Source organism: Micropterus salmoides, unplaced genomic scaffold (genome assembly GCF_014851395.1).
Source record: "Micropterus salmoides isolate LMB-PRFRI ecotype aquatic unplaced genomic scaffold, ASM1485139v1 Ms_hic_scaffold_8, whole genome shotgun sequence".
NCBI lineage: Eukaryota > Metazoa > Chordata > Actinopteri > Centrarchiformes > Centrarchidae > Micropterus > Micropterus salmoides.
In genome coordinates, this window is record NW_024044570.1 from 32,986,829 (window position 1) to 33,013,298 (window position 26,470).

The 26,470-nt window shown below is 40.3% G+C and overlaps 3 protein-coding genes across 6 annotated transcripts; all 3 read left to right on the forward strand.

Annotated features, from left to right (window-relative positions):
• Positions 1-14,354, forward strand: LOC119893236 (ovochymase-2). 4 transcript variants are annotated; one of them, XM_038705238.1, is made up of 18 exons: positions 1-57; positions 544-570; positions 713-811; positions 948-1,036; positions 1,995-2,092; positions 2,225-2,397; positions 2,513-2,608; positions 2,695-2,873; positions 3,096-3,297; positions 5,302-5,334; positions 5,443-5,533; positions 5,680-5,813; positions 6,357-6,497; positions 6,971-7,095; positions 7,180-7,273; positions 7,482-7,613; positions 7,775-7,876; positions 12,935-14,354. In XM_038705238.1, the coding sequence occupies exons 3-18, from the start codon at positions 727-729 to the stop codon at positions 13,081-13,083; spliced, it is 1,923 nt and encodes a 640-aa protein (XP_038561166.1). In that variant the 5' UTR covers positions 1-57; positions 544-570; positions 713-726; the 3' UTR covers positions 13,084-14,354. The 4 variants fall into 4 exon arrangements, with proteins under 4 accessions (XP_038561166.1, XP_038561164.1, XP_038561163.1 ...); XM_038705236.1 differs by lacking the exon at positions 1-57 and adding an exon at positions 12,049-12,089 and having other exon boundaries at positions 544-811; positions 12,935-13,072; XM_038705237.1 differs by lacking the exons at positions 1-57; positions 544-570; positions 713-811 and adding an exon at positions 826-844.
• A 463-nt stretch (positions 14,355-14,817) lies between these two features.
• Positions 14,818-21,068, forward strand: LOC119893238 (NADH-cytochrome b5 reductase 2). The gene is made up of 9 exons (XM_038705241.1): positions 14,818-14,962; positions 15,097-15,246; positions 16,019-16,091; positions 16,689-16,795; positions 17,559-17,688; positions 17,805-17,888; positions 18,248-18,333; positions 18,459-18,558; positions 20,511-21,068. Exons 1-9 carry the CDS (start codon positions 14,948-14,950, stop codon positions 20,681-20,683), a joined length of 918 nt encoding a protein of 305 aa, XP_038561169.1. The 5' UTR covers positions 14,818-14,947; the 3' UTR covers positions 20,684-21,068.
• Positions 21,069-21,512: 444 nt separating this feature from the next.
• Positions 21,513-26,306, forward strand: poglut3 (protein O-glucosyltransferase 3). Its single transcript, XM_038705239.1, has 6 exons — positions 21,513-21,852; positions 22,487-22,684; positions 23,112-23,395; positions 23,528-23,732; positions 25,051-25,247; positions 25,449-26,306. Exons 1-6 carry the CDS (start codon positions 21,615-21,617, stop codon positions 25,887-25,889), a joined length of 1,563 nt encoding a protein of 520 aa, XP_038561167.1. The 5' UTR covers positions 21,513-21,614; the 3' UTR covers positions 25,890-26,306.
• The last annotated feature ends 164 nt before the right edge of the window (positions 26,307-26,470 follow it).

The window sequence follows — 26,470 nt, forward strand, 5'->3', positions numbered from 1 at the left end:
TGACCCATTATCCAACTGGTAAGGATGCGACACTGCTTCACACTGAGCTGCTGTCTGGTAAGTAAAAATGACTTCAGAGGTCAGATTTTTTCTATAGCTTGGACAGAAAACCATGGTTCACCTCAAAACCCAAGCTTTTCTAAAAACCTCTCAAACACAGACACTTGCCTTCTTTGGCCACACTGGCTGTTCTCGTTACACAGATTCACAGCAGTTCAATCATACATTGAATGTGGTAAGGGCTCAGTTTCCTGTATCCCATCTTATAAAGCTTTGCCTCAAAGGTTACGCTGACCACCACAGGTTGTCTGGTATTTTCAGTCTTTCACAACAAGCTTCTTGACCCGGGGAAACGGCAACGGGTGTAATACCAATGCATCACTTTTTCCTCCATCTTTTTCACGTCAAAAATATATATAAAACCCCCCCAAATATTTAAGGTTTTCTATTTTATTTCTCTGCTTTTCTTTTCCTGCATCTGCGTCAGCCTTCCCTGGTTTTTTGTTTGCCTTTTATGACTGTTTCTCTTTCTCTGTTTTACAGCCACTGGACTGTTTGTCTCTTTTTGTGGTACGCACAAAACTCCACACACCACAGTTGACCTTGAGAGTGCAAACACTTTCAATCACTCCCTTTTTACTGGCTTGTTAATAAGTACCCCCTCACACACACACACACACACACGGGTCTATAAAGCGTTTTGCCTTCCTAGTAGGACCATTCCTGATGTGTGTCTTAGCGATGAGGACCATTGCCACTCTGCTCTCTCTCTGCTTTTGGGTACACACCGACATCGATGCTGCTCAATCAGGTTAGTGAAAAAGTGGACACCAAACAGGAGAAGGTAGATATGAACTTACTTGTTCTTTAATGAATATTTTTATGTGGTCAAAACACTGAACAGAATGAATGTGAGAAGACTAAGTAGATTTCACCCTGTCTGCCAGGGTCAAAGTGTGGGATTCCTCGGGTGTGGAGCTCCATGGCGAGGGTCGTCGGAGGGGCCGAGGCTGCATATGGATCACATCCATGGCTAGTCAGTAGTCTACCATTCTTCAAATTAGTTAGTTCCTATTCTTTGTGTGCTGAGATTGCATTTGCTGAGGTTCTGAGGTTTTCTGTTCATCCCTGTTTTTGCCACATTACCAATGCAGAATAACCACTTCTTCTATTTATCTACTTGCTGGTATCTGTTACTTTCTGTGCACCAGAGAAAATGCACAGCCAAGTGTGGTCAACTGGCAGGGGAATCATCACTGTTTTGTTAAAAAACTTACTGAACAGTCATATGGAGTACTCAAACTTGACATTCAGGTGCATGAAAATGTGGCAGTATATTACTTATTTGCTCCACTCTGACAGCAAGGCTGCACAGTTAATGTGTTTTTTTATTTTATGCCATTTTTGCCAATATTATCTATCATTTAATAATATAAAACCTTTTGTGATCATTGAGTTGGAAACAATTATTTTATTAGCATCTCACATCAACAACTTCAGCTGTATTGGGCTGTACACTTTTAACAAAAATATATCCATTGTTCATGATACAAATTTACATGATGATTTGTGCATTCCTAGGCATGTATCACTAAAGTGGTCATTTTTGTAATGCGACAGCAAATGTAGCAAAAGGCAAAAGAAGAAGGTATACCAAAATGAGCCCTTAGAAAATCATTAGCCAAACCTTTGCAATGATAATGTTATCTGCTCTGCTGGACGGCCCAGAGTGAAATATCTGGTTTGCCATAATATTTGACAGACATTCATAGCCCCAGAGGACGCTGACTTTTCATCTAACTTGGGGCCCGCTAGTTTATGGGCAGGAATTCAGCTGTTCTTTAAGATTAATGCTAAAATAGCATGCTAACACTAGACACTAACAAAATCAGTTGCATCCAGATTCTTGTCCTTCAACAGGCTTATGTCTGCATTTATATTTTTAATGTGTGTAAACATTAAATTTCTGTAAAGCTTGTGTTCTCTTCACTCAGGTCTCACTGCAGAACAGGGGCTCTCATTTCTGTGGAGGGGCCATCCTGTCTGATCGCTGGATAATGACCGCCGCACACTGCTTTGCATCACTCTCTAAGTACTGTTGTTACTTACTTGCATAGTCCCATTAACTCTTTTGCTCTTGTGCCACATGTGCATAATGCTTGTTCCTGATGTTGACTGTTCATTGAATGGACATACAACATCAATACTTCTCTGCTCTGTGTAGAGAGTTCCTCAGTGGTGTTAGAGTGCTGGTGGGAGAATTTGACCGGAGAGTGGATGATGAAGAGGAGCAGGTCTTTCTCGTCAAGTCTGTCTCAGTCCACGAGAAGTACAATCATGCTTTGCCTATGAGCTACGACATAGCACTAATGGAGTTGGATCAACACATTCAACTGGGCAGGTTTTCATTTTGACGATTGTTATGGTTTAGTTTTCTTAGATTACGGTGAGCCCTTCCTGTAGTGTTGATCACATTTTGTCAAGTCACTGGTAAGGGATTTTCTTTCAACAGGATCCCATGCCCAGCCAATATGTCTGCCTCTGCCTGATGACAACATTCCACCGGAAACCAGTTGCATTGTGGGCGGATGGGGCAGGATGAAGGAAAGTAAGGTGTTCTCTCACTCCCGCCAAAATTTTATAAAGCAGACTTGAGCTTTCATTTTGTTCTATTGTATTCTACTGTTTCCTTAGAGGGTCGTCTTCCTGCGGTACTGAGAGAGGTCCAGTTAGACTTGGTGGACCCAGCCAAATGCAAATACGTTCTCCAAACTGTCAAAAGTTCAATTCGTAACCAGAGACCAGCTAGGCCTCAGCCAGCCATGACAGTTCTGTGTGCCGGACCTGAGAGAGGAGGGAAAGATGCCTGCCAGGTAGAAAAAGAAATATACTGCCTCTTTTGCCATTATTCTACACTCCATTTAGTTCAAGCACCCTATTCAATCTGTGCTACTGAAAGCAGCGATGCTTCACTAATGCCTGCGAACTACAAATCAGTCATCTGTTTTGAAGAAATCCCATTATTTAGTAGCTTTAAATAGGTTTTTGCAGTGTTGTTGCTCATCCATTGATTCCTCCCTTCATCCTCTCTCCAGGGGGACTCAGGGGGTCCTCTGGTATGTCCTGCAGGTTCAGGTGGTGGTCACTGGGTAGCGCTGGGTGTAACTTCCTGGGGGAAGGGATGTGGTCGGAGCTGGGGAAACAACAGCAGCCGCCACCCTTCCCGAAGAGGGTCTCCCGGGGTTTTCACTGATGTCCGGCTGCTGCTGTCCTGGATTAAGCGTAAACTGAGAGAGGGTAGGTTGAGATAAGGTAAACATCAGGTTCAGGCTGATTGTCTTTCAGAAGTCAGTATTTGGCTTCATTTGTATCTGGGGTCTATTATGTAGTTTATGAAATACTATAACACACAGTAACAATTTATTAAGTGACGATAATGTGTCTAATGGCTTTCAGATGAAAAATCTTGAATGTCTGTGTTGTGTCAGGCTCAACTGACCCTTTGCTGAAGTTTTGACAGCTTGTCTGACCAAACTAAAGCCCTTAATTGATCTTAAACTTGCATACGTTGATTGTTTTGGACACTAGAGGGCCAACACAAGATTGGCATGCTGACCTTATGAAGTGAAGCAAACTTGTTTGCACATCCAGCAGATATAGAGCAACATTATCATTCACTGGGAGTTGCTTTTCTGGTCCCTTGACAAATTTAAGTCTGATATTTATTCTCCTTTTAGCTCAGTGTTTGGTCTCCGCCAACTACTGGGAAAAATGTCTGGCCAGCTGGATATGTGCACAATAGTTTGCAACATGCTAGCTAAGATCGCTGTCTACATGCACCCCTTAGTATTTGTAAAATGTGACCTATCTTATGTCATGAGTGGCCATGCCTCACACAATAATAACTTAAAATTGCTTTGGTAATTAGTTTTTAATATTACATTGTATGGTATCAGTGAATACTGTAGGCAGTTAGGGATTTGTTCATTTTGAACGGTGAGTTGGCCCAATGGAAGCACCCATGACTACACGTTGCTACTTGTCACTTTGATCATGGAGGGGACACTGCTTAATAGAGTGTATAGGCTACAATATAGTATAGAATTGAGTATTATATTCTTATTTATTATTAGTGTAGTTTAGAGAATATTATAGATCCATCCATGGGTGACTGTGGCTCAGTAGAGCAGGTTGCCCGATAATCGGAAGGTCGTGGTTCAATCCCCGGCTCCTCCAGGCTGCGTGTCAAAGTGTCCTTGGGCAAGATACTAAACCCTGAATTGCCACTGGTGGCTGTTCCATCAGTGTATGAATGTGTGTGTGTGTGTGTGTGTGTGCAGATGTAGTGTATTGAGTGGTCGAAAAGACTAGAAAGGCGCTATTCAAATACGGAGCATCCAAGACGAAATTATAATTACAAATCCGACTGCTACTTTAGCACCATGGACAGTTAATCAATACACAGCTAGGCTACTGATATTTGAGAGCTATGGTCAGGGCCACATATTCTAACTTGCACAAACCTCAGCCAGATAAAAGATGAATGAGCCAGGCAGACTAGACCAACAAATCCAACTAAACATCCCCCCTGCACTCTGTCAGCTATAGAGGATGGAGTGGCTCAAGTAATTTGTAAATTATGATAAATATGGCTCTGACCTTAAACCCCCTACATTGAAAATATGAGCTTTCATGGTTTTGAAGTGGCCAATCAGGATGTGTTGGAGGTGGGAGGCTGCAAATTCAGGGGTTCATGCTGGGTGGTTTATAGCCAGTAACTATATTTGCCAGTTCTCAAGCTCACGTGTTTGCTAATTACTGTTTTCTTCCGATGTATTTTATGTGTCATTAGATTTGCACCAAACACCAAAACAGCTTCTTTCCTCAAGCTACTGGTCACGAGGAACACAAATGAGCGTGTTGCTGGACCTGACAGGACGTGCCACGTGATTGACTTGCATTTAGCCAAAGACTGGGATTAGTCCAGTGTTGTAAAAATAAAAATCTACAGTTTAAACCTGGGGATAAAAATGTGTCTTATTTGGGAATAAAATGAAATAATTTAATATTTTAAATACAAGCATACAATATAATTTCTACCCAGCAAAATACAATTGACAAAACAATAAAAAGTTATTTATATGTATTTAAAATCATTTAATTGAAAAGCTGCCCATCTCTGGGTGTCTGCACACAGTCCTCCCAGAAGATGTTTATTTATTAATATGAAATTTGATAACAATTGTTTGATATTAATGAGGACTTTTTTCTTTATTCTCTTTGTGTATGTGTTCGCTTTAGCTGATGAGCAGCAGCAGGAAACGACATTATCGAGTGAGTTGTTGTTTCCTCATTATAGCAACTCTTATTCATCTATATTTCACAATGTTTCTTTGATGCATGCAGTGTGTGTGTGTGTGTGTGTGTCTGTCTGTCTGTCAGAGCTCTGCAGTATGAGAGATGGACCTGTAACAGACAGGGTAGGAGTAATCAGAAACCCTGCCCACCCTGGTGATCACTATGACAACAACCAGTGAGTGATAACAAATGGTTATAATTGTGACCTAACTGCCATAAAAATAATATCATTCAAGAAATTTAAGGAAAATAAATGAATCTGTAAATCAAATTAGCATGGGCAAACTACCCTGGATAACTTCAATCTCTGTGTCTGTTCAGGTTGTGTGTGTGGAGCATCAGTGTTCCTCCTCGTCACAGTATTCTGTTGGAGTTTGATCGTTTTGATCTGGAGAATGACTCTTACTGCCGCTACGATCGCCTCACTGTTTCAGTAGGGACTCGCAGGCCTTTTGGTGAGTCACAATGAGACTGCCCTTCATGATTGTATAAACATTTATCAGACGCTGCAGAGCCACCCAGGACCTCTGGTCATGTGTCAGTTAATAAATAGTTCAACATTTTAGGAAAAACATGTATTTGCTCTATATCTGAGAGTGAGATCAGGAGAACAATACTGGGGGTCAGGACACTGACGGCAGGGGGAAACATCTAGTCAGGATGTGTCCAAAGTGAAAGAAATACACCTATCAGCGTCTCTTAAGATTAGTGTTGGAGCTATTTCTCAACAAATCCTTTCAACCAGCCAAAAACTGTTGTCAAGCAGAGGATTTTTTACATTCTTGCCCTCATTTTAAAAATTTAATGCACACATATGATTGATTGAGCCAAATAACTAGTTTTACAAATTGTACCAGTACTTAACACAAGCAAAAGTTAAAACACTTGTGAGAATCATTCACCTAACCAGACATTAATGGAATATATATATGCACACACAGCACATACTGAACTATAATATGTTTTATCCTCTTTTGTGATTTTCTCTGTTTTTCCAGGTATTTTCTGTGGAAGTGTCCTTCCTGGCCCAGTGCTCATGAATTCCCCGAATGCAACACTTGTCTTTTCCTCTGACATTAACAGAGCAGGAAGTGGCTTTGTCGTTAGGCACCGTGCCGTCCAGGGACACTCTGATCCTGGTGGGAAACACCACACACACACACACACACACACACACACACACACACACAATTCAGACACACGGATACAGTACACAGGCACATGAACCTCAGCATGAAATGCTGAGTTATATACACAGGCTGATACATTCTGCTGTGTCCATCAGTGAGCCTTAACTGAAACTGGACACACTGTATGAACAGGTCATGCACAGTTTTAGCCGTTGCTATGTCTGTTGATTTCGTAGCAACCTGGGATTTGCGCGAGCAGATGTCCCATGACACAATAATGAGTTACAAACACACTGAGGAGGCTGAGGAGAGGATGAACTCAGCTTTTAATAATGTGTCCTTTGTTTTCAGTCTGCAGGTCAGTGTGTGTATTTGTGTTTTGTTATTTATTTTTTATTATTCTGTAAGGGTAGTAATGCTTGTTTCTCTTGTGTGTGTGTGTGTGTGTGTGCGTGTGTGTGTGTGTGTGTGTGCACAATCAGGATGCGGGACAGTAATTCTAATTGAGGATCAGACTGCTGTCCACAGCCTAAATTACCCACAATTCTACAGTAATGACTGTGTCCTCCGCTGGGTTGTCTATGCTCCACAGGGGCATGTTGTTAAGGTGATGCACAAAATCTTCTGCTGAATCAAAATAACCTGAAACGCTAATCAGTAATCAAAGGCTGATTATTGTGTTCTGTTACAGCTTGACTTTTCTGATTTTCACCTGGAGGAGTCTGACGGATGCTTGTATGACTCCCTCACCGTCCTGGGAGATGTAGAAGGAACAGAGGAGATAGGTGGGAGGGATGATGGACGTCTGGGTGGCACAACTCTTTCAAAAACACTTTCTCCTAAACTCTGTTGAACTAGCTTTTCATTCTCTTTGCCCTGCTTGGTTTATGTCTGTCTCCCTGTATATCTTCTGTTACGTTATTCTCAAATTTAAAAATGACTTAACATTACCAGCAAAAAGAGGTTTATTTTGTCAATGTTTGTCTTGTGTAGTGGTGTTGTGTGGTGGAAGTATCCCTCCTCCTGTCCTGTCCTACCACAACGTCATGGTGCTTCAGTTCACATCCGACAGCAGCATCACACATAGGGGCTTCAGTGCTTCACTAACATTCATCATCCATACAGGTATGTCCATGGTGTGTATGTTTAATGTCTGTGAGCTTCATAGTGAATCAGACTGAAAATAACACAACTTTAAAGTAAGATAAAATCTGTACAGAAATGAATACTCATGAAATCTCCCAACTTTTCCCTCTACAAAAACTGCCTCCCCTGGTTTTCTGCAGACCTCTATGATCAGGACACAAGACGTGTGAAAAGTCGAAGAAACGGTCTGAGAGGTCTCCAAAATGATTTGGCAGCTAAACAGCGACACGTAACGTCAGATGGTTGGTGGTTTGTTCAATATTTGGATTCTCTTCTGCCTCTTATGCATTTTAATGTAATCACTTAATGTTTGTGGATTTAGAAAGAGGGCAGTGACACCTGGGTCCCCAGGAAAATGGGGTGGAGAAAGAGAATGGTAACTCTCCTCACCTTGAGTCCTTAAGCAAGGGGCTGAAAATGCAGCTGCTGCTTTGAAGCTGTAGTGCTCGACAGTGGATGGTGCTCCCAGTGGCTCATCCAACTCTCTCAGTAAATTAAGATTACATTAGGAAGGGGAAAAAATTTATCACTCATGCTCCCTACATGCACATAACAGGAAAACATTGTAGGGAGAAACCGCTTGTAGACCGTCTTTTTGTTGCAGTTTTAGCAGCGCTTTCTGGCAGCTAGCATCACTGGGATTTAGAACGTTTATGGGACATTTAACACTGGAGTTAAAGCATGAGACATGAGAAGCAGAATGACACACTTAGCCCTGCAAACTAAAAAATTAACAAAACAAAATTAATGACAGGTTCAAGGGTGAGGTGATTCAGCATTATTTTTGTTTAAATCCTGACCAAATAGTTGCTCTTTTCTCTCCTCTATTTTTATCTCAGTATTTTCTGAGAAAAAAAGTCCTGCAAACTAAACACTTAAGTGCAAGCTGTTCAGTCCATGTCGCCATGGGGAAAAACGTTTTCTTTTCAGCTACTTTAAGAGAGAGAGGTTCAGCACGAAGATAAGAACACAAGAAATACAGTTGTTCAGTATTTCACTGGCTGTCTTGGGGAAGTCTTTAAAAGAAATCCTTTTGCATTTTGGGCAACACACTTGTTTACCTTCTTGCAGAGAGCTATATGAGAAGATGGATGTCACTCACAGATCTTTATGCTAAATATGAAGCTACACGCATATAGCTGGGCGGCTGTGAATGGTGAATGCAGATGTAGTGTAAAAGCGCTTTGAGTGGTCGAAAAGACTAGAAAGGCGCTATACAAGTACGGAGCATTTACATTTACGCACGCAGCAGGTTAGCTTAGCACAAAAACAGGGAAACAGCTAGCCAGGCTCTGTCTAAAGATTATAAAATCTGCTTATCAGCAACACTAACAACTTTTCTTGCTTTGGCGCAGTCACTTCCTGGAGTCTTGGCTTGTTTATTAGTGAAAGTAAGTGTAACAACTGTTTTATTAGTAGTCTTAACAAAAAGATTATATAAATACATAAAAACTAACAAACTAGTTCATCCTTTTTAGTGTAGAGTTTTAGTGTACCAAATGCTAATTCAAAAGCCTTTTCATGTTTAGCAATATACAGTCACAGGAAAAAGTACGTGAATCCTTTGGAATTACCTGGATTTCTGCATAAATTGGTCATAAAATGTGATCTGATCTTCATCCATCTTCATCTACTCCACACAATTAAATGTTTTCATGTATTTATTAAATATACCATGTAAACATTCACAGTGCAGGGTGGGAAAAGTATGTGAACCCCTGGATTTAATAACTGGTTCAGCCTCCTTTGGCAGCAATAACCTCAACCAAACGTTTCCTGTAGTTGCAGATAAGACGTGATCAACCAACAGGAGGAATTTTGGACCATTGCTCTTTAAAAAAAAAAACGTTTTTATTTTAGCAGTAATCTTGTGTGAATCTTAATCGGGCCTGAGGTCAGGACTCTGACTGGGCCACTCCAGAAGGCTTATTTTCTTCTGTTGAAGCCATTCTGTTGTTAATTTATTTCTGTGCTTGTGGTTGTTGTCCTGTTGCATCATACATCTTTTGTTGAGCTTTAATTGGCGGACAGATGGCCTTAAATTTTCCTACAAAATTTCTTGATAAACTTTCCGTATTAAATAATAAATTTTTCCGTTGATGATGGCAACCCTTCCAGGCCCTGAGGCAGAGAAGCAGCCCCAAACCAGGATTCCTCCTCCACCATACTTCACAGTTCAGATGAGGTTTTGATGTTGCTAGAGTGCTATGCTGTGTTTTTTCCCCCTCCACACATAGAGTGTGTTCCTTCCAAAAAACTGAACTTTGGTTTCATGTGTCCACAGAACATTTTTCCAGTAGTGCTGTGGAAAACCCAGGTGTTCTTTTGCAAACTTGAGACGTGCAGCAATTATTAATTTTTTGGATGTCAGTGGCATCCTCCGTGATGTCTTCCATGTCCTCTATTCTTATTCAGTGTTTGATGTATCGTAGAGTCCTCAACAGAGAAGCTAGCATGTTCCAGAGATTTCTGTAAGTCTTCAGCTGATACTCTAGGATCCTTCTTAACCTCATTGAGCATTCTACGCTGTGCAGTCATCTTTGCAGGACGGCCAGTCCTAGGGAGACTAGCAACAGTGCTGAACTCTCTCCATTTAAAGACAGTTTGTCTTACTGTGGACTGATGAATATCAAGGCTTTTAGAGATACATTTGTAACCTTTCCAGCTTAATGCAAGTTAATAATTATTAATCTTAGATCTTTTTTTTGTTCGAGGCATGGTTGACATCAGGCAATGCTACATGAGAATAGCAAAATTAAAATTGCTGTGTTTTTTTTTATAGGGAAGGTCAGCTCTAACAAACACCTCCAGTCTCGTGTTTGGACTCCAGGTTGGCTGACTCCTGACTCCGTTTAGCTTTTGGAGAAGTCAGTAGCCCTGGGGTTCACTTACTTTTTCCATCCTACATTGTGGGTTCAATAAAAACATGAAAACATATGTGTTTGTCCGTTGTTGTGAATTAGGTGAAGATCAGATCAGATTTCATAACCAATTCATGCAGAAATCCAGGTAATTGCAAAGGGTTTACATTCTTTTTACGTGCGACTGCAATTGGAAGGAGATGGATGACATATTACGAGTATTTTTAAATTTAAAATAGTCAAAGTTAAAGATAGTGGATGCACAAAATATTTTGCATCTTTGATTCAAAAATATCACCATCTGCCTACAAAAGTCACAACGGGAAAAAAATCTGTTTTTCTGGTAGTTTATTCTTCTGTCTGCTGTCATCTGCTCTGTCTCTACAACCTCCTTCATCAGACTTGTTGCTTTCTACTGTCTACTTATTGTTTTCTTTCTGTCTTTAAGTTCCTTTGGGACTGTGATACTGCTTTGTTGTAGCTTTTTTCCCCCAACTGTACCTCTTCATCATGTGGTTTACCATCAACACTATTATGCCTGAAGTGTATACAGGCAAAACGTCATACATAATAACCTGTGTCAGTACAGGATTCAATGAGTTTTATCAGCCAAACAAGATCATGAAAAATTAGTCTTTACACCCTTTAAGATTTCAGCAGAACAAGGTGATGTCATTTCAATCTAAAGCCATCAGTCTGCCCCCTCTTTCAGTTGTATCCAAATGCTCGTCAAACTGTTAACACTGCTGCAATCAGAAACAATGATAGCATATTGCATTGCATTGCATTACTGACACAAGAACAAGGCCAGAAAAAAAAAAATCTGTTTTTTACTAGCCTGTCAGAATGCCAGTGGACACAACACATCCAACAGGCAGAGATGACTATCTCACAGTGATCCAGCACATACCCAGTGGTATGGCCAAACAAGGCATTATTTAACTCTTATTTCTCCATATAATTATTTTCAACTCACTATTCTGGTTCAATGTCAAATGATTAATTTCTCAAGTTAGTGTTGATAAAATAATTTAGGAGAGGTAACAATGGGTACCGACTTTTTTGTCTGTCTACTTGTGATACTTTTTCACAGGTTGCATTTGTCTACACATTATAATCAGGTCAACTAAAAGCTGATCAGTCCTTCTAGATTGTTTTATCAAAATACTTTTTAGACATCTGGAGAAAAAAATATTAGAGGGTTAAAGGGTATCACATGTGTTTTGCAATTAGGTTGTTTATGATATAAACAGTATATCAGAAATCTTCTATATTTACAATAACAACCCTTGGTGTCAGTTGAAAACTACATGGGAAAGGGAACTGTTGGTATTGTCATACAGTATAGAAGGCTGTTTGTCTGTACACACCCTCTAGTGGCAGTTTATAGGAATTGAAGTGAAACCAGTGTTATTAGTGTATGTTACTCTGAATAATGTGTGTTTTTCTGCATGCATTTATTACGATCAGGTTAATATGAAGTGGTATGGTAGCATATTGGATAAGAGTCACACTGTTTTGTTAGACTGGTTTTGTGTTTACTTTGGTTGCAGCACTCAGGAATGGGGAACAAGAACACAGCTGGAAGAGATGAGTGAGTTCAAGTACATAAATAGATATTCCTTATAGACCTTTTTCACAGCAGACAGTCTGTCTTCTCATAGCTGAAAAAAAGCACAGGTGTGAATATAATATTAATGTTGATGAGCCAGTTCCAGGGTGCTGTGCATGTTGTGCATGCTCACTTACAGACATTGCTTTCTGGGACACTCAATGAAACAGAGCCATTGACCATGTTATCATTTACACCTGACAAACCAAACTTTCTGCTATAAAATAGGCCTGTTGATTTTTTTTTTCTACATTACTCCTGTCAAGTAGGGTTAAAAGCAGCATCAGAGACATCTTGCATGACAAAAACAAAGATCTTTCTCCCCCTTATTGTGAAAAATGTAACAAATAACTTACAGGGAGCTACTTAGTATCACGTAACTGGGTAATTTTCTATATTGCAATATTGATTGTCTAAACTAAACAAATAACAAGCTCAGAAATATAGGAAACATTCAGTGCAGACCAATTACAATCTTGTTCCAACCTGCAAACATTGTTGGTTGGAACCGAACCAATCATAAGATGCGTGATGTACTTTTGCCTCTCAGGTTTATGCAGTTCCATCAGTTCGCACGAAATGATGAAAGAAAATTAAACAATCATTGCTGTATTGTGCACTCTAGGTGACAAAAAAAAAGAGACTTGTGATATTAGACGTGATTAGGGGTCTGATGTTTGACATTCAGAATTGTTATTCATAATGTGTAATAAGAGGGGGCCATGTTCAGCATGCCTCTGCTGTATCCTGTCTGGGCTTGTTTTGAGATAATGACTGGCTCTTTGTACAGCATTGCTTTTATAATTCTACATAATTCTGTTTTTTAGTGAACTTGGATGTAGCAGACCCAGTTGTGCAGCAGGCCAGCAGCAGATCCCAGTCCCACAGAGGTGATGTGGACAACAATAAGACCTCAGAGGACATGGGCTCAGATGATGAAGACTACAATGGAGACGCCTCAGGGACTGGGTTGTAAGCCACAGGAAGAAGGCCTCAAGACAAAAATACATTTCAAAGTCTGTAATATGTGGAATGACTCTGGTGGTGTATGAAGCTCAGACAAGGATCATTGTTATGATTAGAGTTATGCTGAAGGTAGATGTTGTGGAATATAAATGAATGGCCTTAGAATGTAATGGTCCCCTGGATTTAACACTTTTACCAAAGTGATGTAAAGATTTTCTTTTGTTTAGTTTATTTGTTTTCCGTAAAGGCTGAGCAGGATTTGATGTGTAAACATGGTTGTGGATAGTTTTGATATTATTTACAGGACATAGCAATCCTGAAATTGTAGTCTTTTTTTTGCTGGTTTGGTCAAGTTCATATTCGTTCTACTAACACTTCAGTGGCATAAGCTGGACGATTCAACCATTTATCGATTAGTTTTCATTATTTCCACTTCTCTGCTCACTTGCTAACTACTTTACTCTAGTTGACTGTAACTCTAGGGATCTAGCTATTGGATGGATTGAATGAAATTTTGTACAGACATTCATGTCCCTGTCAGGATGAACTGTAATAACAATGGTGATCCTTTTTATCCAGCACCATCACCAGGTCACTCAATTTGTCCAATCCTTTGGTTTGTGACCAAATACCTGCAGAACTAATGACATCAGCCTCAGCTGCACTTTGTGCTTAGTGCTGATTAGCAAATGTTGGCATGATAAGTTGATATGGTAAAAGTTACACATGCGTGTTAGCATCATGGATCTACCTTACATCTCGTTAATTTTATATATTTTATTTATATTTTAAGTCCCCCTTTTGAGGATTTATAAAATGGTTCGCGGCACATTGTAATGTAGTTTTAAGCAGATATATGTGTTTGTTAATGTATTTATCAGTGACTTATGTGGCCACCCAGGAGTAGAGGTTTGTGTATATAAACAGATAAGGACAATATAGTAAATCTGCAGTACTATATAAAATATATCTGTATCTAAGAAGTTAAAATTGCAAGTAATTCAAGTATTATATTTGTACAACTACATGATAGTGTGTTATAAACCAATTATTAACATTGCATGCTGCTTATAAATTATAAATTGTGGGACTTAAAATAAATTGGTACTATTATTTTTACTGTGAGAGGTGTCTTATGCTTTTAATGTTTGTAGTTGCTTTGTAGTGATTTCTGTAGAGCACTTTGTACTTTATCTGTTATATGCCGTTGTAGATAAGTTTATGATTGTGTTTTTACTACATGGTGATTCTACAAGTAGAATAAAAAACTTTTTGAAGGATTTTTATGGAAGTTGGTTTTTTTTTATAACTTTGCACTCACTCAAACACTGTCCAGTAAAAAGAACCCACGCTCCCCTTTTTTTCTCAGGACAGTTAAAGTTGTCCATTAACTTGAGGACAGACTGTTCTGTCATGTGTCATATTAAGATGCAAATTGTTTACAAATGAAGCAAGCTGTATGTTTCTGATCATCCAACTGTATCATCTTTGAAAATGTACTGATCAATTCTTCTCTGCAAAGAATAAAATGTTTCACCCTCAGTACTTGTTATGTCATCTGTGTGTGTCTCTCCTCCCCTCTCTCAGTGGTGTGATTTCAGGTCTCTGCTCCTCACTGCCTGAGCACCACCTCTGTACTATGTAGTGTCATGGTGAGTTCTGTCTTCCTATTGGTGCTTTGGACTTTGTGTCACCTCTCCCCCAGTGGGAAGCCACTCCCCCTTTGGAGGCCTTTCACTGTGTGTGTGTGTGTGTGTGTGTGTGTGTGTGTGGGAGAGAGAAAGATTGTGAAGGCTATTGCTTCCTTGGCTGTGTGTGGACTCTGGTCTCTCAGGCTGTGTGTGTAGAAGGTTCACTTTGTTACATGTTAAAGTATGGATGACTCCTTGGTGAGAATGAACTTCACTTCATTCCCTCAAATTAAAACAAACACTGATGGAAAACTATTGCTTTTGTACAAAACCTTGACTGTTAGCTTTGTGCACTGTAAGTCTCGACACTGTATGTGATCTTTGTCTTGCAGATGATCCCGGTGGTGGCGGGCGTTTGTGCAGTGGTGGTGTCAGTGCTTTACTTCATCCTGGGAGGCTCTGCAGGAGAGAAGAAGAAGAAGATGCCTTTAACTCTGCAAGATTCCATGGTCAAATACCCCCTTCCCCTTATACACAAACAGGTAGACTGCACACGCATTTAACAAAGAATCTGTAGTTTCCTGCAGACACATTCACATTCAAACTTAATTGTACCAACTTAATATTCAACGTCTATGTTGTGAGTTCAGTACTGTGATGGAAAAATATAGCATCTAACTGGCTGTGGAAAATGAGATGTACACACGTTCATAATCCAGTTTGTGTTCATGTTTCATCCTGTACTGAACTGCCAAACCCTGAGTGAAACACTTCAGGTGAATTCATATGATTGTGGCCAACTACAGTTTTTAGTGTAATGTCTTATTAAACAATGTCATGGTTTGTGTTATTTTCATCTTTTGTAGTGTACACACCAGTTAGAACAATGTGAATAATGTCTTAATGGGCTAAAATGAGATTTGAATATTTGAAAATCAGCACTCTTTCCACATTCTGGATGATCCAACAAGTTGTCACAAATTTTCATTTGAATTACTTTCTACCCCCAGAAAATTGTCGGTGAAATTACCATTTATTTTAACATGCTGTAATGTTCCAGGTTGGGTAAAAAAAATCAGTGTTATGTTTTCAATTAGATTCTAATTTACTCAGCATGTTTCCTGTTAGCCTGATATTTAATAATAATAATAATTTTATTTCCCTACAGTACATTAAGTAAATATACTGTATAAAGACCACCCAGTCTCAAATTGAAGTCTCCAGATATTTATTTCGCAAGCTAGCAAGAATTATATTGTATACACTATATCTTTGTTTGTGTATTTTTTTTCTAACCTGTGTGTCTTTGTACAGGAAATCAGTCATGACACAAAGAAATTTCGGTTTGGCCTTCCATCTGCAACTCATATCCTTGGACTGCCAGTAGGTACGGAAACAGACTTCTCCTCTCTTCTCCGATAACATACTTCCAAACTAGACAGATTTCCTGCTAATGCTTTAACATTTATATCTTGGGAAGTACATTATATCTGAGCAAAGTTTTCATAGTATTTATGTGGTACACAGTATTTATGTGTGTACTTTGTATCTCTTCCTATGAATCTCTAGCCTTATACATGCTGAGTGTTGGCATGTCCTGAAAGTCTCTTGAAATATGTCTGTAAATGAGAATACAAGATGAGATCACTTGCTCTGGTTATAATACTTCTGAGGGATTCCTCTGGTTGAACTGCAACACATCAACAGATACTAGGTCAAACAAGCAGGATATGGAGCAATAAAAAGTCACTCTTTCAAAATATAGCATGCTGGTATTTTAAAGATTCATTAGAGTCCGTTCATTCTTTAGAACACTGTGGAGGTGAGAGAAGTTGTTAAAAGAGCTTACAGCTTGTGTTTCCATCAGGGGACAGTCGCTCATGCTTCTCCCATGCTTCCACATTTTTGGCCGACCTCTCTTTCTCTCAAATCCACCACTTTACCCGTCCTCCCTGCTTGTCCTCCTCTCTGTCCTCTGCACCAGGTCAGCATGTGTACCTGTCAGCCAAGGTGAACGGCAGTCTGGTGGTCAGGGCCTACACTCCAGTCTCCAGTGATGAGGACCAGGGATATGTCGACCTTGTGGTCAAGGTAATTAACATTACTGAGGTGGAGCACAAAACAACACAAACATAAGCTGGCCCATACAGTACGTTAACAGCAGATATTTTTGTGTGGGTTATTTAGCGTGTTGCAGGTATCAGCTGTCTACCACTCTTGACATCTTAGGTCGGCACCACCGTCTATTAACCCTTTTGAAAGGGTTTATACATTGTTTAGAGGCTTTACTAGTGCTAACGAGTCCTTTACTGATGCCATGGATATTGGTTGTCAGGTGGATAACTTAATAAAGTGTCATGACTTTCTCACGAGAAAGTATTGTATTTCTCTCTCAAAAAATACAAAGGCAGATCAAGTGTCATGCTACAAGAGGATAAATACCAGCCACAGTTTTAAATCCACTGTGCACTACCTGCTCAGCACCAAACAGCAGACAGACACTTGGCGACTAGCTGGTGCACATAGTGGAGCATTTAGCAGCTAAAGATATTTCCCCATGAGTTGGCGGAGACTAAAACCGAGTTAAAGGGAGAGTGAATATTGGACCTTGGCCATCAAACATGACTCCAAATAAATGCTAATGTTGCTCCTTGTCTGCACAATGTGTAAATAAGCTATTGTTTGTTAACACGTTTGCCATATCCTCTTGTTAGTAGGACAAACTATTATTAGCTATGCTAACAATGCAAAGAGGTGACTTTAAAGCCCCGCACAGGCAATGACAAGCCAACATATTAAGCTAAGATAAGAAAAGAAACTAAAATAGTTACTGTCCTTTTTGTAACTTCCCCAGGTGTACTACAAGAACTCCCACCCTTCCTTCCCAGATGGAGGGAAGATGTCTCAGTACCTGGACAACATGGCTATTGGAGATGCCATTGATTTCAGAGGACCCAATGGACTGCTGGTGTACAAGGGAAATGGTATGGTGTGTGGAGAGAACAGAAAGCAAGCTTCTGTCACCAGCAGATGTCACTGTGGTGCAAAATAAGACTGTCACAACACATACTCATGCTGAGGCTTATTCTCTCCTAATCAGGTCAGTTTGCCATCCGACCAGACAAGAAGTCGGAGCCGAAAGTTCGGAAGTTCAAGCACGTTGGGATGATCGCCGGTGGAACAGGTTCATTTACATTTCTTTAAACTCTCATCAGTCTAATGTACATTAATTATTTTACTTTATTCAGAAGAACATCACAGAGGCTCAGCAAGCTGAAATCTCTGCAGAATGAAATGTTCATCGTTATATAGATGAAGAGTTCTGCGAGTATACTGTGGCTTTTCTCTCTTATAGATTACACCCAAAGCTGTCCTGTAGTTTAACTTCCAGGACCGTTTGATGATATTTGCTTTGCAGCCTCACTGTTGACAATATAATTTTATTGAAAAATGAGAAAAGGAAACACTGTACCTCCACATAATACCCTCAGTTAGACATGAGCCATCCTCTGAGCCTAACTTCAATGTCTTTTACCATCGCAGGTATCACTCCTATGCTGCAGTTAATCCGCAGCATCACTTCAGACCCCGCTGACAACACCAAGTGCTCTCTCATATTTGCCAACCAGGTCAGCTCTGTGTGCCATATTGTGTTGGGAAATCTTTCCTCATGTGTTGTTGTTAAAGAATATTACTGTACTTAACTGGAAAGTAGTCTGAGAGATAAAATCTCTTTCACTTTGCTGCCTCTCAGACTGAGAAAGACATCCTACTGAGGGAGGAGCTGGAGGAGGTGAAGAAGAACCACCCTGACAAAGTTAAACTCTGGTTCACACTGGACAAACCTCCGCAGGGTAAGGCAGCATTTCTTCAACTATGGACCTAATAACAGGGTGCCTGATGGACCCCCACTCAATATACGCTGTCCTGTGTGTTAAAAGTGCCCCCTGTAGCATTTTAACACCCAGAACAGGCGCTGTTGTTTTAGCAGAAACAGCTTAAGCTTCCAGAGTTTCTTATGACAGGTTGAGCAGGCCAGGGAGTGAAAACTATAGTATTAATTAATTAATATTACCTCTGACCAAAAGAGAGGTTGGATGTGGACCTAATTTTGAAAAACCTTGGCACTGTAATGCATCAAGATGCAAAAAAACCCCTAAATTTTTAAGCTGCACTAATATATATATAATAATACATTTAGATTAACAATTGATCAAATGACAATGTGTAATGTGAAGTGTGTCACATGTAGTGATGAACCCACAGAGAATTATCTCCCAACACTACAGTTCTCCTCAGCTGTGCAGAGATTTTTAAATATGTTTCAGTCAATTGTTTTGGTTAAAAGGCAGCGACTTTACTGTTTTGGTTCTGTCTCACCGCTCTCATCAATCTCATTTCCAGCAGGCAGCTTTTTTTCTGCACAGACATTCAAATAAATCCACTGTACCTGCTCAGCAGCAAACAGCAGGCAGGCAAAGTTAGCAAGTAGCTGGTGGACATAGTGCAGCATTTAGCAGATAAAGAGCCAGATATTTTCTCATTGTTGCAAATGTTGCTGTGTATCTGCTGGATGTCTTAATAAGCTATATATAGTTAATAGCTTTAAGGTCATTTTATGTCGAACTTCCGAGTTCTGCCCCCAAGTGGTCAAAAAGAAGAAGAAAAAAACCCATTAATTTAGCTTTAAAAGGACTTTGTGTCTTGGTGTCTTCATGACTAATTAAGAAGGGGAAAATCTACTAATGGGGTTGATTAAATCTACTTTAGAGTTCCAGTATAGCGTCCTTTGTTTTCAGATTTTCTTGTCAATGTCAGTATCTCAAAACAGAACTAGATAAGCAGTGCTACATACCGAACATCATACCTTACACCTACATCACACAGTGAAGCACAACTTTATGTGGAATTTATGGAAAAACTATATATAACTATGACTAATTTTATCATGTCTGCATAAAGGACATACTGTAGCGTGCCAGGCTATAAGAAGCTGAATAAATCAGCCTCAAAGCCTGGTCCTTTGGTTTCACTGCTGAATATTCAGAGTGGGAAACCAAACCAAACAAACCCCTGCAGGCAGAGGAGGGAGATTGTTTCAACAAGGTGTTACAGTAGTTTAGCAAAACACTCATGTCTTCCTTTGCATAATCCTTAAAGCGAGCAGAGATTAATGAGCGTAATATTGTTACATAATCTCTCTTGTGACAGCCTCGAACACTGCTCGTATTCTGTCTTGTCTGTCATTAGTTCCACACAGAATAGAAACACATCGGTCCTTGATCATTATTCATTAGAAGAGGTGTATTTGCTCTTCTTTAGCAATGCCATTGTTTGGTTGCCTTGGAGGGAGAGATGACTATCTCTGGATGAAAGCACAAATTGCACAAACCTCTCCATGGTTCTTAATTTCTTTATTGATTTAATTAAATTTTTTCTTTGAATGTCCCATCTCTTCTTCTGTGAGGAAAAAGAGAGGTTCTTTAACCTTTGGGCATCTCTCTGCTCAGGCACAAAGGAAAGATAGATTAAAAGTGATAGTGAAAAGGGGGAATCAAAGACAGGCTTCTCTGGTGACTAAACCATTGATGTAGCAGTTTTGTTGCTTCCGCTGCTGCTGTTGGTTAAATCCTGCCACATTATATCAGCACACAGGCAGGATGGAAACCCTTTTACATTTTTGGCTGTAAATATGGCAAACAACTGCGTGAAGACGTGAACTCTACTTCATGGCTTTAGAAAAGATACGATATTGAGCCGCTAATTGTGACATATCTGTCTTTCTCTCTCCTGTTTTACCCTCAAGATTGGAGCTACAGTTCAGGGTTCGTGACGTATGACATGATCAAGGACCACCTCCCTGCTCCGTCTCCTGATGTCCTTGTTGTCCTGTGCGGTCCTCCACCGATGATCCAATACGCCTGTCTGCCAAACCTGGACAAGCTGGGGCACAGAACAGAAAACATTTTTGCCTATTAGTTTAAAGATTAACTAACACTGGTATAGTCTCTGTAATCATTCAATCACTACCAACAGTAACCGTATCAACACTGTTGATGGTCTAATACTATCCAGAATCACAAGCAGGTGTACTGTGTATACCTTTATGCTTTTCATTTAAGCATGTGTGATTTTTGATGTCAGTGACGGTAAAACAACTACAGTGCAAACCTGTATCAAAACAATTGTCATCAATATTACCCCGTAACATTGCAATGACAATTTCTATGGACTTTTACATACAGTATATCATCAGACATCCTATCTGTGATTACCATTTGTACAACACAACTGTCACCTTAAAAGTTAATCGCTTTTTTAGGCCAATATGTAATTTTTGAAATAAAGATGTCAAAACAACTAATGTATTGCAGTTCTACAGTTTGTCCAGAGGTCCTGTCAATTTACTTGTGCAAAACTGCAAAATGTTCTGACTGTTCTATAACCTATTGTAAACCCAAATATAAGAACTGGATCTAACATGAACTTAATAGTATACACACGTTTCCCACTTTTAACGTTTAACATTCTTTTTAATTTACTGTATGGAAAGTTATTTCATCTAGGACCATTACATCTGAACAAACTACAGTACTACATAGCAGCCCAAGATTAAAAACGTATAGGTAGTACATAATTCTTGCTTTTGTTATCCCTGTTAAATTGCCATGGAAATGTGTTTTGTAGTATTTTGCCAGGCATGTCAGGAGTAAATAGACCATGAGTGGTGTTTTAAGGTCTGTGGTGGGGCGTCACAATCCATATCCAACAGTTCCGACAACCCTTGAAGGCATCACCGGATAATGGGCGTGTTTCTCTTCGCCAACATGTCGGCTTAGGAGTTTCTATCAAAACTTTACAGTCAATTTGTAGGAAGTTTAGACGTCTAGCAGTTAGCTGTTGGAGCAATATGGTGTGCAAGCGTGGCCTAGACGCAGTTAAGCCTTTTCAGACAGGTTTATTTTGTAGGTTTATAGCCCTAGTGTTTTTTCTCAGCATAAACTTCACGGTGTCTGCCTGTGAATGGATCGCTCCAGAGAGATGTCGCATCTGGGGTCCAGGGCTGAATCCCGACGTAGTTTTACCAGTCCGCTACTTCTTTATTCAGGCGGTCAATTCAAAGGGAGAAAACCTGACTTTATCGCCAGGTAATCTGACCACAAACACGGTATGCGCTACAAGTGTCATTGTGTAAAACATACCGTCAGTGAAACACCAGAGCGGCTGCTGACAAGTAGCTAACGTTAGCTCATTTCCCGGTGTTGTGCCGAAGAATTTCTGCAGAGAATTGCTTGCGCCTCGCCGGTGCTTTTACTGCTGCTTTTACTTAGTGTAATAAATTATTAACGACTCTAAACGTTCATAAAATATATACGTAGAATAATTTATCGCCATTGATGAACCCCACAACAAATATTATCGCGTTTAACAGCAGGATTTGGAGGTGCATGCAAAACTCTGCATAACACCTGTTGTTGGGTGCATCATATTTTTTAAGCTAACGGTTTCCCTAAACTCATCAGATTTTAATATAGCTACATTCAACAGTGGTTTGTTCGTGTTACTGTCGACGAGACGTGAGTATTAAACACACAATAGTTTAATAACGTTACTCATAATGTCTCACTTCAAAACAGTGAACAGAGCTCTTTGTATTCATCCAAAAAAGTCTTTGGTCAGCCAACAGGGTCATGGATCAGGGCCAGGCAGGTGACTGAAGCCCTGCAGCGAGATGAAATCAATTCATACATGTCACTGAAATGTTCTTTACATGATGTTTAGGGGGAGACACATTTAGAGTCAAGATGAGTCCGCTGGACAAGGGGGAGCACATCCGTATCCACGTCCCCCCACCTCTGGACAGAGGAGACGGGTCCTTCCTGGTGAGGTACCGGCTCTACGGGACTGTGCTGAAGGGCCTGAAGGTTGAAGTCCTCCACCAAGATGCTGCTGTTGCCAAGTCCCCCTACACCATCCAAGGTTTGTCATGCATTCATAAACACACTTACAGCATACAACACTCTGTACTTTGACCCTAGATACGGATAAGAATAATTTCTCCCAAAATGCTTTTTAACAGGGAAGAAATCTCAGGAAGGATCCCTCTTTCATGGCGGACAGACATGCACCACACACTAAAGGGCTGTGGTGCAAATGAATCCCCACCCTGCACCACCAGAACGTGTGCTGGTCTTTAGAATGAAGCCTCGTTGAGCCTCATTCTCATGCAAATTAAATGAATATTGTGTTATTTAACCATCATTATCAGGGGAGGCCAATCTGCTATCGTGCTTCACTTCACATCACAGTCTCTCCTTGATAAAGCACACCAGATGCTTTGAACCATGTGGTAATATTGCGCAACGTGCGTCTGTCCAGCCTCAGATATTTTCTTTTTATTGCCCAGGTCCAGTATATCATGAATACTGCGACTGTCCACAACGCAATGCTTCCGCCTGGCAGAGCGTCATGCAGTGTCCTGCTGAGGAGCCTCAGATTCTGGCGGACTTTAAATCTTTTCCAACGGTCGACCTGCAGCGTCTCAGACAGGAAGTGCCTGACCGATTCACCAACAGAGGAGGTCTCATTCACTACGCCATCATCAACAACCAGCTGTACCGCCGCACTCTGGGGAAATACACCGACTTCAAGATGTTCTCTGATGAAATGCTGCTCTCTCTTACAAGAAAGGTAAGGTTGTATGTATGTTCTAGGGACGTTAAAGAATCAAAATGTTGCTGCATGTTTTTACTACAGGTAGTATCTCAGTATTACTGCAAAGAGACTGTGTGGCATTTTATGATTGCTGATTTGCTGTTGAAGGTGAGTGTGCCTGATGTGGAGTTTTACATCAATGTTGGCGACTGGCCGTTAGAGACGAGGAAGGCCGATGCTGTGCCAGTCTTTTCATGGTGTGGCTCTACAGACACGCGGGACATTGTCCTCCCCACTTACGAGGTCACACACTCCACTCTGGAGACCATGAGAGGTGTCACCAATGACCTGCTGTCTGTCCAGGGAAACACAGGTAACCCACACACTCACTCCTAAACCGCTGTGAGGCCTGCTGTAGCTGAGAAGTGAAGAAGCTCACACATTGAATGTATGCGTCTGTCACCCGTCAGTTAATGGTGACAAAGTTCATACATTTGTCCCTGTGCTACCTTGATAAAGGTAATCTGCACTGTTCTAAATCCAGTTCACTGTGACTGACAAGTTAGGAGTTCTGAGTGTGCCTGGGGGTTTATGGGCTCTTCCAGTTCAGAAACACTAATCTACATGCCAGTAGTGGTCCAAAGTTGAACTGTATATTTGGCTTCAGTTATGTGGCTGTTTTTGCCTGAGATCCCAAATGTCAGGATTCGGTTGTATCATCTCTTCAAATATATCTGGCAGAACTGAGAAACTAGAGCTCAGATTGAATGGACTTTTCGCTCACATTTTAAGCGTCCACCAGGGGGCGCCACATGGTTCAGTATTGGGTCCTCTTGGTTTCACAGTGTACATAAATAATCACGTGGAGAGTCGTATGCAGTAACCCCTACATAGGGACGATACAAAGACCTATTGTTGTGGAACTACGACATAAGAGGTTTTTATTAATCTGTAATTTGCTTTTCAGTGAAGTACTTCTCCATCCAAGACGGGCAAAACTTGATCCTACTCAATCAATGTCTAGTGAAATGGTTCGGATGCTTCATGCTGGATAAATGATTTTCTTTCCAGGGTCATGTTGGTCTTTTAAAGAAACTAGCTTCAACTAAGACAGAAAGTGGGTTTTTATTTTAGAACAGGTGCTGTTTCACATTTGATAATATTACAGTGGAGCCTTAAAATGTACCAACGCTTTTGTGGACAATTTAGGGACACAAATAGTTAAGTACACTCTTTATAACTGTATAATTTTAATTATTTGTAAAGACAGTGCTTTTTGAAGTGTGTTTGTTACCTTTTATCAATACAATTTTGACCAGAATTTAAGAAGAATCTAACGTGATTTTAAAAAAAGGTCAAATTAATAAATCAATAATTCTTACGATGCTCTTTGTACTGTTTAATAATTGGGAAATATATCAATGGACACACATTTCTTTCTGCTTGCAGTCCATTTTATCAACTGGCAGTTGATACATTTGAATTAACTGAGTCAGGACATGTAGCCGCCCTCACCCCAGCCTCAATGCGTCCTTATAGTACAAGTTAAACCCTGACAAATAATGAGTAGCTTTTATGGAAGTACACACAAGTTATTTTATTCATCCAGAATCTTTATAGGTCTAATTATAAACAAAAGTTCTGTCACTTGGAGCTTTGTTTGGGGTAACATTTGGACCACTTTCTTCCAGGGCCTCCGTGGATGAACAAAACAGATCGAGCGTTTTTCCGCGGCCGGGACAGTCGAGAGGAGCGTCTTCACCTGGTCTCTCTGTCCAAGGAAAACCCCGAGCTGCTGGACGCGGGCATCACGGGATGGTTCTTCTTCAGAGACCGGGAGAAACACGTAGGCAAAGCATCGCTTGTTGGATTCTTTGACTTCTTCAAGGTGAGGAAAAGTGAATAAATCTTTTGTAGATTTAGACTTTTTGTCTCTCTGTTTTGGATATGATTTCTCCTTTTGTGGTCACAAGTAACCTCAGCTAAAAACAATTCAATAAATATAAATGCTATACAAATATGACAAATATAAATCCTATCCTTATCCTCCCATATAGAAATTATGGATATAATATTTTGCCTCTTTTAGTACAAGTACCAGGTGAACGTGGATGGGACGGTGGCAGCGTATCGGTTTCCTTACCTGATGCTCGGGAACAGTCTGGTTCTGAAGCAGGACTCGCAGTATTATGAATATTTCTACAGCCATCTTAAAGCAGGTACTCACTATGTTCCCGTGAAGAGAAACCTGTCTGACCTTTTGGAGAAAATCAAATGGGCCAAAGAGAATGACCCTGAAGCACATGAGATTGCCAGAGCGGGCCAGACAGCGGCCAGAGAGCTGCTGCAGCCCAGCAGACTGTACTGTTACTACTACAGAGTGCTGCACATGTACTCAGAGCGGCAGACGGGACAGCCAACACGCCATGCGGACATGGAGCTGGTGCCTCAGCCGGACGACCACACCGCTGTGTGTGCATGTCAGCGTAAAAGCCACAAAGAAGAAACCAACATGAAGGATGAACTATGATGGAATCTGTCTATAACATATAGTTACTGTCATTTCTTTCTCTGAAACATTCCTGACATATGCAGAGTGAAGATAATGTTCCTGACGCTCACAAGAATGGATTTTGAAGTTTACAGTAAAGCAGTACAATTGTAATTGTTGCTTTTATTTTGGACCGTAAAGATCGTTTGAGGAAGAATTTACAATAAAAACTGTGTCCTCTATCATTTAAAGATGAGGCTGCAGAACATTTCCTTCAAAATATAATGCCACTCTTAGTTTTTAATATGGTGTGTTGTCTTGTTTTTTGTACCTTTTTGTAAAGCTGTGGTTAGAAGAAGAAGAAACTGAGGATATAATTACTGTTTTGTTAAACATGCCTTTGCTTTGGATATTTGTATGCAGTGTTATCTGAAAATAAATACATCTTAAATATTTCACTGTGTGGTGTCATACAACTGCACTATGAGAAGGAATTCAGACATGTCTGTACAGTTGACTAGTTTCTGGTGCCTCCACTGCGTCACTTCCATTGCAGTTAGCAGGTGAGTCCTCAGATAGCAAGAAGCGTTATCTTTGTTGGTTATTTTGACATCTATGTT

What these genes read in the sequence shown, in the direction of transcription:
- poglut3 (XM_038705239.1), top strand. Translation starts at nt 21,615, where the DNA reads ATGGTGTGCAAGCGTGGCCTAGACGCAGTTAAGCCTTTTCAGACAGGT. An exon ending in AAACCTGACTTTATCGCCAG is followed by an intron (nt 21,853 to 22,486) that starts GTAATCTGACCA and finishes CATGATGTTTAG; the next exon opens with GGGGAGACACATTTAGAGTC. An exon ending in TGCTCTCTCTTACAAGAAAG is followed by an intron (nt 23,396 to 23,527) that starts GTAAGGTTGTAT and finishes TTGCTGTTGAAG; the next exon opens with GTGAGTGTGCCTGATGTGGA.
- LOC119893238 (XM_038705241.1), top strand. An exon ending in TATCCTTGGACTGCCAGTAG is followed by an intron (nt 16,092 to 16,688) that starts GTACGGAAACAG and finishes CCTCTGCACCAG; the next exon opens with GTCAGCATGTGTACCTGTCA. An exon ending in GATGATCGCCGGTGGAACAG is followed by an intron (nt 17,889 to 18,247) that starts GTTCATTTACAT and finishes TTACCATCGCAG; the next exon opens with GTATCACTCCTATGCTGCAG.
- LOC119893236 (XM_038705238.1), top strand. Translation starts at nt 727, where the DNA reads ATGTGTGTCTTAGCGATGAGGACCATTGCCACTCTGCTCTCTCTCTGC. An exon ending in TAAGCGTAAACTGAGAGAGG is followed by an intron (nt 3,298 to 5,301) that starts GTAGGTTGAGAT and finishes TGTTCGCTTTAG; the next exon opens with CTGATGAGCAGCAGCAGGAA. An exon ending in GATCACTATGACAACAACCA is followed by an intron (nt 5,534 to 5,679) that starts GTGAGTGATAAC and finishes GTGTCTGTTCAG; the next exon opens with GTTGTGTGTGTGGAGCATCA.